At 36.1% G+C, this 21,030-nt stretch overlaps 3 protein-coding genes and 1 long non-coding RNA gene across 4 annotated transcripts; 1 reads left to right on the forward strand and 3 right to left on the reverse strand.

Moving 5' to 3' along the window:
• Nucleotides 1-748: 748 nt before the first annotated feature.
• LOC117333992 (thyroxine 5-deiodinase-like) lies at nucleotides 749-1,117 on the reverse strand. The gene has a single exon (XM_033893413.1). It carries the CDS (start codon nucleotides 1,115-1,117, stop codon nucleotides 749-751), a length of 369 nt encoding a protein of 122 aa, XP_033749304.1.
• Nucleotides 1,118-1,165: 48 nt separating this feature from the next.
• LOC117335042 lies at nucleotides 1,166-4,659 on the reverse strand. The gene is made up of 3 exons (XR_004534276.1): nucleotides 4,629-4,659; nucleotides 1,407-1,492; nucleotides 1,166-1,203 (listed from the first exon to the last, which is right to left on the reverse strand). It is a non-coding gene; the product is annotated as an uncharacterized LOC117335042 (long non-coding RNA).
• Nucleotides 4,660-6,990: 2,331 nt separating this feature from the next.
• Nucleotides 6,991-8,083, forward strand: LOC117333993 (calcium-binding acidic-repeat protein-like). Its single transcript, XM_033893414.1, has 2 exons — nucleotides 6,991-7,306; nucleotides 7,566-8,083. The coding sequence occupies exons 1-2, from the start codon at nucleotides 6,991-6,993 to the stop codon at nucleotides 8,081-8,083; spliced, it is 834 nt and encodes a 277-aa protein (XP_033749305.1).
• A 3,545-nt stretch (nucleotides 8,084-11,628) lies between these two features.
• On the reverse strand, nucleotides 11,629-16,279 carry LOC117333994. Its single transcript, XM_033893415.1, has 4 exons — nucleotides 16,171-16,279; nucleotides 14,879-15,538; nucleotides 12,508-12,664; nucleotides 11,629-12,126 (listed from the first exon to the last, which is right to left on the reverse strand). Exons 1-4 carry the CDS (start codon nucleotides 16,277-16,279, stop codon nucleotides 11,802-11,804), a joined length of 1,251 nt encoding a protein of 416 aa, XP_033749306.1. The 3' UTR covers nucleotides 11,629-11,801.
• Nucleotides 16,280-21,030: the final 4,751 nt, after the last annotated feature.

The following is a 21,030-nucleotide window of genomic DNA, read 5'->3' on the forward strand; positions in this document are numbered from 1 at the left end:
TGATATACAAGTCTCTGGTCAAATCGATGACACCCGCCATACCAATATAGGTCAAATAGGCGACACCCGCCTTGAAATCTGTGTCAAATTGACGACACCTGCCATACAAATCTAGGTCAACTCTACTGCATCCGCCATAACATCTAGCTCAAATCGACGACACCCGCCATATAAATCTAGCTCTTATCGATGACACCTACCATACAAAACTAGGTCAAATCGACGACACCCACTAAACAAATTTAGGTCAAACGACGACACCCGCCATACAAATCTAGGTCAAATCGACGACACCCGCCATACAAATCTAGATAAATCGATGACACCCCTACCATACAAATCTAGGTTAAACCGACGACACTCGCCATACTAATCTAGCTCAATCTGGGTTATGTCACAGTTAATATCACATTCTCAGAAGGACAATACTAATACTACTTAGCCTTCCGTTATATATCATTGACATAGATTAATTTGTTGCTAATGACAACACCACATCAAAAGGCGGACAAGACTTTTAATGTAGTCAGAAGTATTGAAGATACATATTTACTTCCGGTTTGTTCTGATCTTGGCAGATTTATAAAAACAAACCATCATACGCTATGTATGTTCAAGTGATGATGAATGATCATGAAAAGTATACAATATCTACATAAACAGGTTTATATCTCGTTTAAAGCGTTCATGGCCTGATTCGGATTTAAAAAGCAACAGAGTTTAAAATGACTTTGAATAAATATATCATTCAATTTCCTACATATCTATCCAACCAATTTTCCACTTCTTCTATTTTGTAACCTGCAGGTCCCCTTTCTCCCTCATACACGACCAAATTTTCTTTAATGATATACAACCTTTCATAGTATGCCCCATAATGGGAATTAGCCGCATTGTTCATATCATCAACAAGAATAGGACACTTCGGTTGACCTATGACCTTTAAGTGTTTGGCGGCATCCATTCGGTCAGAAAGTGATCGGTGTGAACTGATTTCAACATTGTTTGTGAAGGCCCATCCGTCAGACGGATGTGCTTCCTCTATGTACACAATGATAAAGTCTGCCACATTGGTAAAGCGAGTGACTAGTGAGTTAAATCTCTTCAGCTTTACCATGAATGGAGGTCAAGTACAGCTTCCAAAGTTCACCACTAGAGGGCGACCCGTGTTTTGATGATCAAAGAGTTTCACCACAGATCCGTCTAAAAGAGAAATGACATCACAGTTGATTGCTTTTTCGTGAAGAAACGCATCTTTCATACAATCTAAATATCGTGCGTAACAGTTTTGTTTGAACGAAGCAAAACTGTAAACAGAATCGGCATAATCATCCTCTTGTAAATTTGATCCCTCGTGGAGCCTTTTCATATCTTCAGTAATCATTCGTTTAATACGTGGTATATACCTCCCCAGGAAAAGCATTATCCCCATTGCTGATACCAAAACACCTAGGCGGCATAACCGGATAAAAATCCTTAGTTGTCTTAGCATCTGTAATGAGCAAAGAGTTGTGAGTTTGCATCATTTAGATTAAATACTGTGAAAAAGTGGTACTTGTTAACCTTTATAAACCTTCGTGAACAAAGACAAAGACCACGTGTTTCAGGAGGGTAAGCGTCTCCCATATGTTAAAGTCTAAACACTTGTCATGGAATAATCTTACACTTATTTGGTCTATAATTTATGTTTATCTATTAAACCTATCGTATATCACATTCACTGTTGGGTGTGAGATATGTAGTCATTGTGTGTTGGGTGTGAGATATGTAGTCATTGTGTGTTGGGTGTGAGATATGTAGTCATTGTGTGTTGGGTGTGAGATATGTAGTCATTGTGTGTTGGGTGTGAGATATGTAGTCATTGTGTGTTGGGTGTGAGATATGTAGTCATTGTGTGTTGGGTGTGAGATATGTAGTCCTTGTGTGTTGGGTGTGAGATATCTAGTCATTGTGTGTTGGGTGTGAGATATGTAGTCATTGTGTATTGGGTGTGAGATATCTAGTCATTGTGTATTGGATGTGAGATATCTTGTCATTGTGTGTTGGATGTGAGATATGTAGTCCTTGTGTGTTGGGTGTGAGATATGTAGTCCTTGTGTGTTGGGTGTGAGATATGTAGTCATTGTGTGTTGGGTGTGAGATATGTAGTCCTTGTGTGTTGGGTGTGAGATATCTAGTCATTGTGTATTGGGTGTGAGATATCTAGTCATTGTGTGTTGGGTGTGAGATATGTAGTCATTGTGTGTTGGGTGTGAGATATGTAGTCCTTGTGTGTTGGGTGTGAGATATGTAGTCATTGTGTGTTGGGTGTGAGATATCTAGTCCTTGTGTGTTGGGTGTTAAATATCTAGTCATTGTGTGTTGGGTGTGAGATATGTGCCCTTGTGTGTTGGGTGTGAGATATGTAGTCATTGTGTGTTGGGTGTGAGATATGTAGTCATTGTGTGTTGGGTGTGAGATATGTAGTCATTGTGTGTTGGGTGTGAGATATGTAGTCCTTGTGTGTTGGGTGTGAGATATGTAGTCATTGTGTGTTGGGTGTGAGATATGTAGTCCTTGTGTGTTGGGTGTGAGATATGTAGTCATTGTGTGTTGGGTGTGAGATATGTAGTCATTGTGTGTTGGGTGTGAGATATGTAGTCATTATGTGTTGGGTGTGAGATATCTAGTCCTTGTGTGTTGGGTGTGAGATATGTAGTCATTGTGTGTTGGGTGTGAGATATGTAGTCATTGTGTGTTGGGTGTGAGATATCTAGTCATTGTGTGTTGGGTGTGAGATATGTAGTCATTGTGTGTTGGGTGTGAGATATGTAGTCATTGTGTGTTGGGTGTGAGATATGTAGTCATTGTGTGTTGGGTGTGAGATATGTAGTCATTGTGTATTGGGTGTGAGATATCTAGTCATTGTGTGTTGGGTGTGAGATATCTAGTCATTGTGTGTTGGGTGTGAGATATGTAGTCATTGTGTGTTGGGTGTGAGATATGTAGTCATTATGTGTTGGGTGTGAGATATGTAGTCATTGTGTATTGGGTGTGAGATATCTAGTCATTGTGTGTTGGGTGTGAGATATGTAGTCATTGTGTGTTGGGTGTGAGATATGTAGTCATTGTGTGTTGGGTGTGAGATATGTAGTCATTGTGTGTTGGGTGTGAGATATGTAGTCATTATGTGTTGGGTGTGAGATATGTAGTCCTTGTGTGTTGGGTGTGAGATATGTAGTCCTTGTGTGTTGGGTGTGAGATATGTAGTCCTTGTGTGTTGGGTGTGAGATATCTAGTCATTGTGTGTTGGGTGTGAGATATCTAGTCATTGTGTATTGGGTGTGAGATATCTAGTCATTGTGTGTTGGGTGTGAGATATCTAGTCATTGTGTATTGGGTGTGAGATATGTAGTCATTGTGTGTTGGGTGTGAGATATGTAGTCATTGTGTATTGGGTGTGAGATATGTAGTCATTGTGTGTTGGGTGTGAGATATGTAGTCATTGTGTGTTGGGTGTGAGATATGTAGTCATTGTGTGTTGGGTGTGAGATATGTAGTCATTGTGTGTTGGGTGTGAGATATCTAGTCATTGTGTGTTGGGTGTGAGATATGTAGTCATTGTGTGTTGGGTGTGAGATATGTAGTCATTGTGTGTTGGGTGTGAGATATGTAGTCATTGTGTGTTGGGTGTGAGATATGTAGTCATTGTGTATTGGGTGTGAGATATCTAGTCATTGTGTGTTGGGTGTGAGATATCTAGTCATTGTGTGTTGGGTGTGAGATATGTAGTCATTGTGTGTTGGGTGTGAGATATGTAGTCATTATGTGTTGGGTGTGAGATATGTAGTCATTGTGTATTGGGTGTGAGATATCTAGTCATTGTGTGTTGGGTGTGAGATATGTAGTCATTGTGTGTTGGGTGTGAGATATGTAGTCATTGTGTGTTGGGTGTGAGATATGTAGTCATTGTGTGTTGGGTGTGAGATATGTAGTCATTGTGTGTTGGGTGTGAGATATCTAGTCATTGTGTGTTGGGTGTGAGATATCTAGTCCTTGTGTGTTGGGTGTGAGATATCTAGTCATTGTGTGTTGGGTGTGAGATATGTAGTCATTGTGTGTTGGGTGTGAGATATGTAGTCATTGTGTGTTGGGTGTGAGATATGTAGTCATTGTGTATTGGGTGTGAGATATGTAGTCATTGTGTGTTGGGTGTGAGATATGTAGTCATTGTGTGTGAGATATGTAGCCATTGTGTGTTGGGTGTGAGATATGTAGTCATTGTGTGTTGGGTGTGAGATATGTAGTCATTGTGTGTTGGGTGTGAGATATGTAGTCATTGTGTGTTGGGTGTGAGATATGTAGTCATTGTGTATTGGGTGTGAGATATGTAGTCATTGTGCGTTGGGTGTGAGATATGTAGTCCTTGTGTGTTGGGTGTGAAATATCTAGTCATTGTGTGTTGGCGATGTGGTAGGTATTGAATCTATGTTTTTTCTATCAGAAATTTTACTCTTTTTTTTATATAAATTCATAAATATTATAAAATGTATCTTATAATAAAAACGCAGTGAAAATTGAATTCAGTAAAACTAATGCACCTAAATAATGACTGATAATATGTACCGCTAGCTTATTAGCCGACTTACCCTGAAACGACAAGATATCGTTGTATGTTGTTTCCATTCAATGTCAATACTGTTGCGTTCACGTCGGAGTTTGTGAAATACACTGTCACTCACAAAGCCAGCGGACAAAATAATCGCCACTAGGGCACGACCCGTGGATTTATATATACACGTTTATGTTAAAAAAAACCCAGCATAAGCTGTAAACTAGTAGGCAATATACGTGAACCATATATACTGACGGCTTAGCCTGACATGAAAGAATGGTTTGTCATTGATAGGACATAAAAGTGTCATTACATATTAAGCTTTATACAGTACCTATACTCAGTAAACTACAACCTGCTACGTCGCGAAGTGTGGATGTTGTTTACGGACACCGGTTACAGTAATAATTCAATCAAATTGAAATACGGTCCGGTCCGTATACTGCAATCTGTTACGGCGTGTTGTGATGTTGTTTACGGAACGATAATGCAGAACAAGATACATACAATTAAAATGTAAGAATTCAATCAAATAAAAACAGCGTGTGCTGTAAAAAAATTATTCTACGTCAGATGTACGGTTACTGTTAACCTTATAGGTAGGATTTAATTATTGTGTTTTACCGAGTATTACACGCCGGTGTTATCAGTCCGATGTAGGAACATTGGGGAGCTTGTTGAGAAATCTAGAACTGACTTACTCCACAAGAGATATCGTGCAAGACAGACTTGTGGTAATTTATCTTCCCAGATTAAGAAAACAACAAAGAAATCGGCATAACAATGAAACCATAATTCCAACTTAGAATCGATAAAACCAGGGTAAAATGTGATACAAGGGGAAAAGACCAGATGTTCTAGGGGGTAAGCGTCTTTTGCTTCTAGGTCAAATAAGGATTAAGTCACATTCTCAAAAAGAAAATAACAATGCCCTATTCTCAGCTGTCATTTCCAGCTTAACACATGTTCGCACCTGTTACCGTATACTGGAATTAACCCGAATGAACTAAATAAGTTGAATGTATATTATTTAATTATCTCAATTTTCGTAAATTTCCTTTCAAGTGTCAGTTATCAATACCCAGTATGTCCGTTTCCTCTAAAAAGGCATATTATATATTATAACCTTCCAGTTAATACTATAAATTAATAATTAGACGGTTTTTTACAATTAATTTATATTCATTGTCTAGTTTTCTAAATACTAAGCCTGTTCCTGTTTTATGAAGTTCGGCTCGCCGACTAATGTCCAATTATCTATGCGTCAATTTGAACCTGCGCTTTTTTCGAAGTTCACCTGCACTGATTATAAATTCATTCTTTCGAGGGAATGAAGACTAGGATGCATATCTTTATGAAATATGCTTTTGACTAAACAGTTTGATCTTATTAATCATAAGCTACCATGAACTGTATTTCTTTTTAAAACCAATATTTAAATATAGAAATCTGCCGTCGAGCACAGCAGGGTTTTCCGCCATGTATTATTCATCTATTAGTTATAGCTAAGCTGCATACTCCGTATTCAACTTATATATCTATACAGTTTATGTATGCAAGTTTGTTTGGAAGTTATCTTTGATTCTCTTGCTGTATCATGTAGTTACTTGATGTGAAAAATCTGAATAAAAATAAACGTAAAAAAGAAAAAAAAAGAAATGATAACATATAATAGGGATGGTAGAGAAAAAGTAAACTATGACGACATTCATCATGAATATCTGTTCATTACATGTCAAGAGAGGTTAAAGAATATAACGACAATGGACTGAGGGGGGAGGCAATGCCCATACAGTAATTAACTACATTACCTGTTAGTCTATATCATTTACCGCAGGTTTACATTACAATTATCAATACAATGACGTACAGCTTTGATAAAATCTATATACAGTCGATCTTATTGATCTCGAAGTAGAAGTCGAATCGATCGAGGGAAGGGGGGATGTCATAAAAAATTAGAGATATGCCGAGTGTATTTTATGTGGAATCGTTACTATCAGACTTTTATAAAACAAAGTGTTCAGGTTATCAGAGTTTGAGTATAATTTTATCATCATCTTTACTCAACAGATGTTCTGCTTGAACATCATTTAACCTTGTTGTCGATGCTATTTGTATACCCTTTATAGCCTTTTCTGTACTAATATACAGACAAAATATCAGATGTCGGTGATATTGGTTTACTTTAACAGACTTTTCTGTATTAATATACAGACTAAAATGTCAAGTGTCGATAATATTGGTATATTTACTATTGTATGGCACTGCCACTATATAACCCTACCAATTCAGTTGCGAGTTCACCAGCTTAGCGCGCTTCATGTTGAATTTGCCTCTGTCCAGTTGGCATTCATATTGACTATGGCTTTTCTGTAGTCAGTATACAGAATAAAATGTCTGATGTCCATGGTATTGGTATGACATATGTCGATGATATTGGCATGTCAGATGTCGATGATATTGGTATATCAGATGATGATGATATTGGTATGTCAGATGATGATGATATTGGTATGACAGATGTCGATGATATTGGTATTACAGATGTCGATGATATTGGTATGACAGTTGTCGATGATATTGGTATGACAGATGTCGATGATATTGGTATATCAGATGTCGATGATATTGGTATGACAGATGTCGATGATATTGGTATATCAGATGTCGATGATATTGGTATATCAGATGTCGATGATATTGGTTTTGGTTTGTTTTTGTTTCACGTCCTTTTAACAGCCAGGGTCATTTAAGGACGTGCCAGGTTTTGGAGGTGGAGGAAAGCCGGAGTACCCGGAGAAAAACCACCGGCCTACAGTCAGTACCTGGCAACTGCCCCACGTAGGTTTCGAACTCGCAACCCAGAGGTGGAGGGCTAGTGATAAAGTGTCGGGACACCTTAACCACTCGGCCACCGCGGCCCCTGATGATATTGGTATATCAGATGTCGATGATATTGGTATGTCAGATGACGATGATATTGGTATGACGGATGACGATGATATTGGTATGACGGATGTCGATGATATTGGTATGACGGATGAAGATGGTATTGGTATGTCAGATGATGATGATATTGGTATATCAGATGTCGATGATATTGGTATGACAGATGTCGATGATATTGGTATGACAGATGTCGATGATATTGGTATGTCAGATGTCGATGATATTGGTATGACGGATGACGATGATATTGGTATGACAGATGTCGATGATATTGGTATATCAGATGTCGATGATATTGGTATGACAGATGTCGATGATATTGGTATGACAGATGTCGATGATATTGGTATGACAGATGACGATGATATTGGTATGTCAGATGTCGATGATATTGGTATATCAGATGTCGATGATATTGGTATGACAGATGATGATGATATTGGTATGTCAGATGTCGATGATATTGGTATACCATTCACAGCTTTTTCAAGAAACATTTTTTATTTTATTGATGTTGTTCATAACGTTCATAAATGAGGTTGTTAAAAGCAGTTTGGTTTAATACTGATAAGTAAGTTATATTAATTAAATAATAAAAGGATTCATCCAGCGGCAACTAGAGATATCGTGTGTTGGTAAGAAGACTTCCTTTACATCTAACCCCTTTTGTCCGTCTTTATGGTGCATAAGGGGAAGGACTTGCGATGGTTTTCGGTCTTTTTCTAATGCATAATGGTTAATAATTGTAACCTTGTGTCGGTGTGATGTGGAATTTATTATACTAGTCGACTATTTAGTATTCTATATTTTTTGCTGTGAAATACAGGAATAGTGCACGATACAGATGCAGTAAACTATCTTTGTTTCATTCTATAAAATGATGACAAACAATGCTGCTAACAAAAGATGAGAAGACAATATCAAATGCTAAAAGTATCCGATCAAACCAGTAAATTAAGACTTGGCTCACCTGAAAAGAAGAGATAGTCCAAAATTTCATAATCAAGGGTAATTCGCGCAGGACGCATTACACTAATTGATGACTGTGATATATAGCAAATCACGTGGGTGTTGCCAAATAGTCATCGCGCTAACCAGTTAAAGTTTGGTAATGCACCATAATTTAGGTGTGCCAAAATATGTACAGTAACAATAGTAGCAATGGTCTTATGCGACATGTAGTTTATATTTAAGCTGTGCAGTTAAACTGTTTTCCATAAACTGTCAAAGCTAAAAATAACCGTAAAATACTATGTATAGTAAAATTAGAAGTGATTAATTTACAATTTGCATACAATAACTTATTTATTCAATGTTTTGTACTTAATGATTACGGTACATTAATTATTCTTTGTATTCACTTTATAAAGTTTTACAAGTACTAGATACAAACTAATTTAATTCTATGCCATACTAAGTTGGTGTTATTTATGTATATATATATGTTAAATATCAAATGAATAACTAGTGCTGATATAGGAATTAAGGATTGTGTATCTACATCAGAGTATGATAATGTTAAGTTTTCTGCTCTATCTAAATATATGTATATATCAAATTTCTACATAAAATGCTGCCATGTATTTACCATTGTATAATAGTTTATGAAAAAGGACGTTACTAAGTTGTATAACTTGTGTCCAATTTCCTTTGAATTTTTCAAATAAAATATGTTTAAACTAAACTACATGTAGTTAAACTGTTGTTAAACTTTTACTGAATTTGATTTTTTCATAATAAAGTGTACTGTACATAGGAAATTATTATCTAATACACATGTTAGTCCAAATAATACTCTCTTTGAAGTTATAATTGCATTTTGGAAATAGGATTACAGTAGCAATCTATTTCATGAACATGGGATATTTTTGATTTAATTACGTTTTAAACTGATTAATTATAATGTCATCGATTACATGAGCATGAGTGATCATATGTTTATTTTTGATCAATTTTTTAACTGATTATTTATTATGTCCCTTTTCATCTACTCTCGAGCTCTCATTTCTGTATTTCTTTGAGACTTGATTACAAAAGATATCGATTTAATGGACTTTCTTGATTTATTTCTGTATTGTGTTGAAATTGATCACCTTCTATGTAAGCTCCCTCGAGCTTCCGTTCTCTTAATTTCTTCTATATTTGACTAGGAAGGAATATCGATTGTATAAACTTGTTGTTAGCCAAATGTCACATTAAGTCTATATTTTACAGTGATAATATGTTGTTTAGCCGTAAGTACCATTATAAGGACTGCTAAAGATACAAAAGACACGAGATATTATCACTATAAGTACCATTATAAGGACTAATAAGGATACAAAAGACACGTGATATTATCACTATAAGTACCATTATAAGGACTGCTAAAGATACAAAAGACACGAGATATTATCACTATGGTACCATTATAAGGACTAATAAGGATATAAAAGACACGAGATATTATTACTATAAGTACCATTATAAGGACTGCTAAAGATACAAAAGACACGAGATATTATCACTATAAGTACCATTATAAGGATTACTAAGGATACAAAAGACACGAGATATTATTACTATGGTACCATTATAAGGACTGCTAAGGATACAAAAGACACGAGATATTATCACTATAAGTACCATTATAAGGACTGCTAAGGATACAAAAGACACGAGATATTGAATGAATATGGTATACCTCCATATCTAGCTGTTAGTAACATGGAAAATGAAATTCTTGTACAGACTATGTTCAAAGGCAAAATCAAAGACTGTGTATTTGATAATGATGAGCATTGTAACTCATTTCATAATGATTGCGCGTCATTCTTGTACATGGCTTCGAAAATATATTTCCAATAATGAAAGAAAATGTCTGTTATAAACGGAAATGAATAATGAACATTGATCTACAAACGTCTTTGTAAATAGTAATTACTACATTGTATTTGTACTCTCTTTAAAAGAGGAATAAAAGAATATTGATTGATTGATTGGTACCATTATAAGGACTGCTAAGGATACAAAAGACACGAGATATTATTACTATGGTACCATTATAAGGACTGCTAAGGATACAAAAGACACGAGATATTATCACTATAAGTACCATTATAAGGACTGCTAAGGATACAAAAGACACGAGATATTATCACTATGGTACCATTATAAGGGTTACTAAGGATACAAAAGACACGAGATATTATTACTATAAGTACCATGATAAGGACCGCTAAGGATACAAAAGACACGTGATATTATTACTATGGTACCATTATAAGGGTTACTAAGGATACAAAAGACACGAGATATTATCACTATAAGTACCATGATAAGGGTTACTAAGGATACAAAAGTCACGAGATATTATAACTATTCAAAACAAAATGAGAGTTAGATCCAGCGGACCCAAAATGAATTAACTACATAATGCAGCTGTTTCGTCCTTCTAGGACTTGTCAGTGATTGCGAGGACTTAAAGTGGTCACAGAAGCAGACTAAATAGTTAACTCGTCTTAGGTAAAGGAAATATACAAATCTGGATATATTAATACTAGGGATATATTAATCTGGATAGGGATATATTAATATGGATAGGGATATATTCGTTAATTACCCACTATCCAAAAAACACCGAATGGATTGATTGGGTTAATGGGATGAATGTTTTGTTTTTTTTGCAATGATTTCGATTTTCGAATCTTCCTTCCTGGATATCCATTCTTTTGGCTTTTAACATCGTCAGGAGTACTTGAGATCAACACTGATGTGTGGTAAGTGGTCATCACTCAGCATTAACTGTCTTTATAGCTTTATATTAACTTTTCATTTGTGTATTTTATCAGTACCATTGTACACTCATGTAAGTCAGGTAGACAGTTTAATGTATTTATTGTGTCGCTATAAAATGTTCCCCGTCACTAGACCACTTCATTAACGCACCTTGGTGATAATAAAGATCACTAATGAATTTCGAATGAAGTGGAGCTACAAGTACCATAATTTACATTGTCACAGTAGAATGAACAGTGAAATATATATCTATGATGGAGTGAAACTGAGAACTTTGGGATAGTAACTGATAGAATTTCAGGAAGTTCAAAAATATTAGTTTATTCATCAGAGTACTGACATATCTTAAATTACCAGAGTTAACAGTAATTTACTTTACACTGTAATATCAGGATGAAGACAATTACCTTTAATTAAGTGACAGTGAGATTTTAGTGACAATACATGATAGGATTTCAGGAAGTTGAAGAATGAAAGTTTAAACGCACCCGATAGGTTCGGGTAACCTCTTTTTTGATTTTACTACATTATCTGAAATTTGATTAACTTCCTCTTTCATACGATCCTCACTAATTGCCATAATGTACATCCGTTCCAACCGCTGAATTAGCGTTTCGACATTAGCGAGATCAATCCGGAAAAATCCATTGAATGGATTGTCCAGATCGGCAATTATGTAGCACAACATGGTGATTGAGAGAACGGTAATGATACACATGGTCAGTTCCAGTTGATAAGATTGCGCCTGAACCATCAGGATCCCCAGAAATGTAAAGTATCCGAGTGTCTCCAACAGTGCCCACCTAGTAAAGAAACAAGGAACATATTTAATAGTATTTAATCGAACAAATTCAGAAGTTTCTTATTGTAAATGGTTATATTTCCAAGATTATTTTTTTGTTTTTCATGATTATCGAGGATTAAATTAAAGCATAAAAAACACATTGAAAATAACTTCAGTCGGACGTAAGTGTGGTCAATTTCATCATTTTAGTTTAAATATTATTCATTTTACTTCAAACTTTTTGTGAAGCCGTTTAAAACTGAAAACATCCAAAAATGATATCTTCCAATTGTATTAAGAATAGACAATTTTTGTTCTGTTATCATTGTAACATGTTTGTCTTTGAGTACAATCAATGATAAACGAACTTAAGCAAGGAATGACACAGAAAAAGACTTACTCTAGGAAATGCATTCTCGATTGCAAAATTTCTTTATTTGTATTGCCTAAACAGCCGATGTATTTCACAAATCGGCTACAAATGGCGTCGTCCATAATATCTCTGTCCTGAGGCGTTTTAATTTCTCGTAAATGATCGATAATGCACCAAATGTCCGCTGTAAAACAAATATTCAAAGTAAAAATATGCACGAAATATTCAATGTACTGGTGGGAATGGTTGTCTTAGTTTCACACCCTTTTATATCAAAATAAGGTCACTTAGATCACCTTACAGTGCTATCCCGACGAAATGTCACACCTGGACACGGTATGCTGACACCTCATCGGTCACGTTATAATGACAACAGACAAATCAGCCCTTGCTACTTTGAAAGCTGAAGTAGAGAGCAATAAGTACCAATTTTATAGACAGGAGACATAAACCATAGCCTTCTTCATAGGGCGAACACTCAACTAAAGGCCAAAAATGGAGCGTTATCAAGGTAGACGTTATTCAATTCATGTAGAACTGCTCTCTAAAGGTTGCCTGTGGAAATTGACCTTACAACATATTGTTTAGCAAAGTCTGCTCTGGGTTGATAGAAATTAACGATCTGGCAAATTTCTCCGTTGTAAAATACACGGTCTCCGACATTCAAACGTTTTGGCACCGCCATGTTTGTGAACAAATGCACGATTTTGGGGGGGGGGGGGGGGGGGGGGGGGGGGGTTGTAACAGCCGTGACTCACGAGCGTGTATTATTGACACTAGAGTGGATTACTGGCAAATCATACACGGTTTTAGAAATAGAAACAGATAAGATTAATGTTTGTCTCATCTTAAGAATCATGCAGTACATGAAACAATTACCAAATGCCCTAAGCGATCCGAAATGGCATGCAGATGTTCCAATGCAAATGAGCTATCGCTATTGTTTCGATTATGCACACGTATTCATGTTTAGATTTATCTAATGTTAAAAAGTATAAATAGTAATCTATGGGGTCAATGACCTCGGCGTGTATATCTCATATCTCGACATTTGTTAGCAAAATTTCATTTGATTCTACCTAGAGTCCTAGAAATTCTATTCTCTATATCATTTATTACGAGTCATTTGCGAAATCCCTTGACAACGTAAAAATCTTAATAATAATAAATGATGAAAGTAATGGATGAAAATAAGATGTTGATTTAACGAAAAGTACGGGTTTTATTTAGTGTTGCTTTTTCTTTTTTGTCTTCCATTTGATCGTATTCCGTATGCCATAAACAATTTACGGATATAAAATCATGATAAACCAGCAGTCGTTTACATTTGTATGTAAAATTCCAGTTGCCTATTACCGACCCCAACTGACCTAAAGACTGTTATCAATTATAAAAACTATTCTTAATGATTTCCCGAAGAAGAGAATGACCCCTTAATGAACTAGAACTGTCGCCAGGATGGCTGACTAATACCCCCGCAATCTGCACGAGTCAATGGTGAATTAGAACTGTTAATTAGAGGCTAACTAAGATAACCCAGTAATATAGTGACCAGTTGCCATAGCAACCATAATTTTGAGAAAAAGAAAGTGAGATGCACATCTACACATGGTCCTCTATATTTGAGTTATTAGTTTCATTGAAATCGGCCCTTAGGTTTTGGAGGAGTTGTCCGGACAAACTTAAAGTTATGGTTCTTATCGGAAAACCTGTTTATAGTGACCAGTTGCCATAGCAACCATAATTTTGAGAAAAAGAAAGTGAGATGCACATCTACACATGGTCCTCTATATTTGAGTTATTAGTTTCATTGAAATCGGCCCTTATGTTTTGGAGGAGTTGTCCGGACAAACTTAAAGTTATGGTTCTTATCGGAAAACCTGTTTATAGTGACCAGTTGCCATAGCAACCATAATTTTGAGAAAAAGAAAGTGACATGCACATCTACACATGATCAGTAATATGTGTGTGAAGTTTCATTGAAATCGGCCCTTTGGTTTAGGTGGAGTTGTCTGGATAAACTTAAAGTTATGGTTCTTATCGGACAACCTGTTTATAGTGACCAGTTGCCATAGCAACCATAATTTTGAGAAAAAGAAAGTGGCATGCACATCTACACATGATCAGTAGTATGTGTGTGAAGTTTCATTGGAATCAGCCCAGCGGTTTAGGAGGAGTTGTCCGGACAAAATGCGTCTACAGACAGACGGACGGACGGACGGACGGACGGACGGACGGACAACCTGATTCCAGTATACCCCCTAACTTCGTTGCGGGGGTATAATAAAACCGAGTACTTAAAGGTTCATGGGCACAGTAAATATAAAAAAGTGACAACAAACCACGACATAGGGCCGAAATGTTTTATAGTAATAAATGTATAAAATACTACATGTACCTTCATGTTCCTGCTTCTCTTTCCCGGCTGTGTCGACCTGCATGAACAACTGCATCATGGTAAGAACTTCTGTTTTCAGGGCCCTGTACATCTTGATCCGGGTTTTCTCTGTTATCCACCGCAAACTTTTTGTCATTGAGATGAGCTGGTTCATTTGTCTGATATCGTGTGTAATGCTTTTCATGACATCTGTTTGCTTGCCTAGGACTTGTTGGAAAGCGAATCCGAACGAAACAGCATATACCATTCCCGAAGGGACCAGGAAGCAGGCGATTGCTTCGTTGATATTTGGCGTCACATCATAAGTGTCGGACGGCCAAAGGGCTTTAACCATTGGGCTGTAAAGTAGCAATGTTAGTGGACAAAAACAAAGGATTAGCGCCGACGGAAAACAGATCCAAAATAGCTCGTTTGCAGAATTCTGGAAACACATGAAATCCTTTAATACCCCCAAGTCTCTGTCAGATAGAAACGAACTGCTGTTTTGGATAGATGTTGGGGATTCTTGATGTCGGCTTCCTTTGAAGTTCAGTAGCGTTTTTAAGGTGTTAGTATTTACAAATGCGATTCCCGGTTTTTTTATTGGCTGGACTAGTACAGAACGCAGACCATGACGGTACTTCCGGCAGTAATGCGTGCACAGCCACAAGGATAGGATACCTGGAAAATGATGAAGTCGGACATCAAAGAAACATCAAGACAAATGGACAAGAACAGGAACCGCGGTGACATCCAAACAATGGGAAAGACAATGTACAAAGAAGACTTCAACGGGAAACAAAAACGCTTATAAAAGAAACTCTGCCTTATTATCTGTTATTTCTAATAGACTACGAACGCCAGGAAAATGTGTCCCCCTTCAACGATCACCTACATATATAACGGGCACCAGGGTTACATCGGAGCGGTCACCCATCCAAGAGCTGACCACGCTCGACGTTACTTAATTTGGTACATAAGACACTCAACCACAAAGCCAGAAAACTTGGACCGCGATCGAACGTGAAAAGGTTTTTTTTCTACGGGTACTCCGGTTCTCTCCCCCCCCCCCCCCCCCCCCCCCCCCTACATGCACATGCATTAGAAAATATCTTCTTGATTTCTATGAATTAGCCCCGTAGAAATTTTAGGATGAGCCATCTCTATATGCAGGTAATGATTGCAATGATTATTAAACATTGTATGTATACACATCATGCTATACACACAATTTATAACAATTAAAAATTTGATAATTGGAAAGTCTCTAAATATTATGACATCGTGAAAACAAACGTAAACATATACGTTACCTAGGAAAGCTGCAAAAAGCAAAGCAAATGGTGGTATGATAATCTCCTGTGGTGTTGGTTCTGGTTGGGCTATGTTTTCCGGCTCCGGGGTACTATCGTTTGTAGCCATTTTGCGTCATGAAGTTCAGTTCCATATAGTCAATGTGTATCCCCAGAAAAACAGGCGTAATGTACCAAAGGTAAAACTCCTTCGGTTGCAAAATCACTTATCTGTATGAAAATAAATATTACAGTTTCAAGCTAAAAAAAAACAACAACAAAAACATCGGTCAAGGTGGAGAAAAATTATAACTATTCCAATAGGAATGAACGTATATTTTTTTTTAAACTAACAATGTCAATTCACGACAATTTAAGTCGATATCGGTAAATATGTATCCTCGTTTCTTGCACCAACGTGTACTATACATTTAAATTCTATTGGAAAGAGTATCCACTCATTCTACTAATGGACCACATCCTTCACTGTGGGAGAATTTTGAATTGTGCCAGAGCATGGTGAAGAACAGTAAACACCTCTCCCTGATTCATCGACCCATCCACACACCTCACGCCTCCGATAATCACACAGCAGGTCGCGGTCGTCAGGGTTAATATGTATTCCAGACCTGGAAGTCCTAAATGACGCTGCTGTTCGTGTCAAATACATTTGCTTTGTATGAATCCATCAGTTCACATTGCATTTTTCGTATCATTAAACAAGCTTTGGAGTTTAAGTGTTATACACTGCAATACATCTATTTCATCCTTAACGGCGTAAATATGGAGTCATACCTGATACCGCCGTCTATCAAATTCTTGATTGGAAGAGTAGTATCTAACGCACCGAACAGCCTCGACACGAATGCATTACGTTTTAAATGTATATAATATATATATTTTTATTTAGAATTACAACATTGTAAATTGACTTAGAAGAGTTTAAAACTAGAATAACAAAACCGACGGACAAATTTGAAGGGAAATCCGAACTCAAAATAGATAAAACAATGCCGCTAAAAATACTACTCTAGTTTATATCAGCTTTCAGATCACCAAAGTCTGGGATGTGAGTTAGTCCATCAACAGGCAAAATATCTCTGATATATTCCTGAATAGTGTCTAGTCGGGATTTATAGAAACAAATACACATTGCTCCAAGAATAAATCACAAATTGACACAGAAATCTACATGTTGCCTTAACCAATGTGTGATTCATTGTCGAGAACAATGTTGTTTTATTGTCTAAACGATGGTATATTTCTTTGTATAAAACATGATTTTGTTTCGTTGTCTAAATACGAACAAATTTATTGATTAAATATTTGTATAGCTTCAAAAATCAGCCGTTACAATCGATTTTTAAAACAATATTTTGTTAAAATGTTTCTCAAGGTATTTCCAAGTATGTTTGATTATCAAACAAAGTATAGGTTTATTTAATTTTCTTAAGCAACAATTTGTTTTAATGTCTGAAACAAGCATTTGTTGTTTAAGACATGTTGTGTATTTCATTATTGAAAACAATTTGATTAATTTATCAAACATTTTCGATAAACAGACTTAAGTATTGCTTTTTCCAACCGAAAACATACCGGGAATTAAGTTAACTCCGTTAATGATGCCGTATACCGATCCCTGTTAAAATTCCAATATGATTATCAGTCATCGCCTGACAGTATGTACATACCTGATGTTTCCAGATATTTACCAATAATCACGCGATTGTTTGATAGGAATATGGAAATTCAGTAGCTACGTCTATACAACATATATGCATGGATTGTGCTGGTAATTTGCATCAAAATAATAACGAGTTCTTTAGCCTTCAATGGGGAACGGGATGTCAATGATGATAGGTAGATGTGTAGTGATCATATACCTATATCGCTCCATCGATTCCATCATAACCATTCGCGCAAAGGTAACAGACCGTGCTTACGTAGTTACTTTAAATGAGGAGAAGATTGAATCAGCAATCAATTAAATTATAGGAAACATTTTTTCCAGGAGTAAGTAGACTAATCATGATTGTTTCCAGGAGGAAGTAGACCAATCATGATTGTTTACAGGAGTAAGTAGACTAATCATGATTGTTTCCAGGAGTAAGTAGACTAATCATGATTGATTACAGGAGGAAGTAGACTAATCATGGTTGTTTACAGGAGGAAGTAGACTAATCATGGTTGTTTACAGGAGGAAGTAGACTACTCATTATTGTTTACAGGAGGAAGTAGACTAATCATGGTTGTTTACAGGAGGAAGTAGACTAATCATGGTTGTTTACAGGAGGAAGTAGACTAATCATGATTGTTTACAGGAGGAAGTAGACTAATCATGGTTGTTTACAGGAGGAAGTAGACTAATCATGGTTGTTTACAGGAGGAAGTAGACTAATCATGGTTGTTTACAGTAGGAAGTAGACTTATCATGGTTGTTTACAGGAGAAAGTAGGATAATCATGGTTGTTTACAAAAGGAAGTAGACTAAGCATGATTGTTTACAGGAGGAAGTAGACTAATCATGGTTGTTTCCAGGAGGAAGTAGACTAATCATTTTTGTTTACAGGAGGAAGTAGACTAACCATGATTGTTTACAGGAGGAAGTAGACTAATCATGGTTGTTTACAGGAGGGAGTAGACTAATCATGGTTGTTTACAGGAGAAGTAGAATAATCATGGTTGTTTACAGGAGGAAGTAGACTAATCATGATTGTTTACAGAAGGAAGTAGAATAATCATGATTGTTTACAGACGGATAACATATCGAACTTTTGCAAACATGTTGACGTTATTTTCGAATGCAAGTAACTATATTAAATCATTATCTGTACGTGAAAATAGTGAATTATACTTTGGAAGAGGCTCGTTGAAAAGCAAAGAGGCTATCTAGCGTTATAAATATGTTTTATTTCTTTTTGAGATAGTGTCAGTTATCTTCTGTTGTACCAACTTTAACCTTCTTAACACAAAAAATAACATTTATATCATCTTTAAAATGTTTAACATTTACTTTAACGGTTGAAGGTATTTAGCATTGTCATGCAAAGAACAATAAATAAGAGTATATACTATATAACGAGCCAGTGTTGTTTTCGAGGGTTCGTTTTAAGACTTCCTAATCATATTCCTTGACGCGTTACCAAAAATGGTATACCAGATAGTGGAGCTGCAATTTCATGAGAATATGGACGTGCTTTACATATTGAATTCAGGCCAGAAGACAGACAACAAAAGAGTAAAGCGTTCACAATACTATCATACATTGAAGTTAACGACAAGTTTTCTGTTCCAGCATTACAGTAGCAGTATGACTAAAAGGCCTGAACAGTCTCTAACTATTGCTATTGTTGGGTAATCCCTACCGTATTCATTAAACGTAAGGCAACGGAAAGCCAATAATTAACTAATAAACTCGGTGAACTGACAGCAGTTTGTTACAGTTACGTTTTCCGATGAAAAAAAAAATCAAACTTGACGTTAAGCATACATTAAGGAAACGTGTCAATATAACTAATTGTAGGTTTCATTTGAGAGGCTTAAGTGGATATGAAATTCTATTCACAACACAAGATCAATTAAATCGATACTAAGATATCATGTTAACACACCAGCATATCGACAGATCCATTACTCACAAAATCATGTCCTGCCTATTAAATAGAATCATATTGACAGTCTGGTGATTCGTCGCGTACATAAACACTATTGTCCATTACAGTATAATGTACCATCGCTCTTCTATAGTACAAAGTAACAGGGTCCGAACCGGGATAAATATCAATTGTGAAAGCAACAATTCAAAAACGTTTCTTAAAAAAATGAAAAAAATAAAAGACAATGTTAAACAAGAAATATCTTTAAAAAAGATAAACGGCATAGTTTTAATGCTGGTGGTTATAATGTAAAACTGATGGTGAAATAAATTAACGAACTAATTAATAAATACGCAGTTTCATCACGGATAACAAAATTATATCAGTTTGAATCATTTTTGGTGATAGTAAGACTGCATTTGAATAAGGAATATGATTTTATTAATGTGTCATTTGAATAGATACATCCACTTATTCAGCTTGCATTAAATCTTAATTTTGTTTCGTCTTTAACTGCATGTCTGCATTTTGCATTTACCGCTACATTGACCAATCACATACTTCATCTTGACCAGTAACGCCACCTGTCGCGTCATATCCGTGAACAAAAGAAAATTATACGGCTATGCCGAAAAATCATGCGTTCGACTTAATTTCAAAAATGTATGTACATTGTACACTGTATTAGTTCACATATCCGTACTATTTTTTTATGTTTAGAAAAATGTAAAAGTGCCGCATACACTGCCGATTAACTCTTACATTACAGACCTTTTAACTTATTTTCTGGTATTCTTTTGTCTGTTTTGAGCAAATAATAAGTTGAAATACCTTCATTGAAGCTTAAAACTGTTTGAAATTATTCGAGGTAAAGTGACATATTTTATCACCAAAACAAGTTTTATAAGGGGTAGTGTAAGGTCCCTGTTATATAATCAGGATACTCCCATTGATAGAATGCCAGCTAGGCACCCTCTGGTTAGTTATATAATAGCGCGATAGGACACTCTACCTTCAGTCAACTTGGATCGAAGACTTCCCATCAGATGACATGTATTCGAAGACATGTGTAATTAGTCCAATTGATCTGTTTTATTAAACCCAGCTATACATGACACAATCTTACATCGACCACTTGAAATCAATATATCAAGGCATTGTTTATGGGTTCAAACACCCGGTGTATATTTCACAACATGATATCCTCACTTCAATTTAAGTAGACATGCTCAAATGATGTCTGCATAGAACGAAGGGACCGGAGCACGATATACACACGCCAATT

The sequence above is a fragment of the Pecten maximus genome, chromosome 9 (assembly GCF_902652985.1).
Source record: "Pecten maximus chromosome 9, xPecMax1.1, whole genome shotgun sequence".
NCBI lineage: Eukaryota > Metazoa > Mollusca > Bivalvia > Pectinida > Pectinidae > Pecten > Pecten maximus.

Excerpts from the sequence above, each read along its gene's own strand:
- LOC117333992 (XM_033893413.1), bottom strand. The coding sequence starts at position 1,117 with ATGGTAAAGCTGAAGAGATTTAACTCACTAGTCACTCGCTTTACCAAT.
- LOC117333993 (XM_033893414.1), top strand. The coding sequence starts at position 6,991 with ATGTCTGATGTCCATGGTATTGGTATGACATATGTCGATGATATTGGC. Across the intron at positions 7,307-7,565 it reads TGTCGATGATATTGGTTTTG|ATGACGATGATATTGGTATG; the intron begins GTTTGTTTTTGT and ends TTGGTATGTCAG.
- LOC117333994 (XM_033893415.1), bottom strand. The coding sequence starts at position 16,279 with ATGGCTACAAACGATAGTACCCCGGAGCCGGAAAACATAGCCCAACCA. Across the intron at positions 15,539-16,170 it reads GCTTTTTGCAGCTTTCCTAG|GTATCCTATCCTTGTGGCTG; the intron begins GTAACGTATATG and ends ATCATTTTCCAG. Across the intron at positions 12,665-14,878 it reads AGAGAAGCAGGAACATGAAG|CGGACATTTGGTGCATTATC; the intron begins GTACATGTAGTA and ends TTTGTTTTACAG.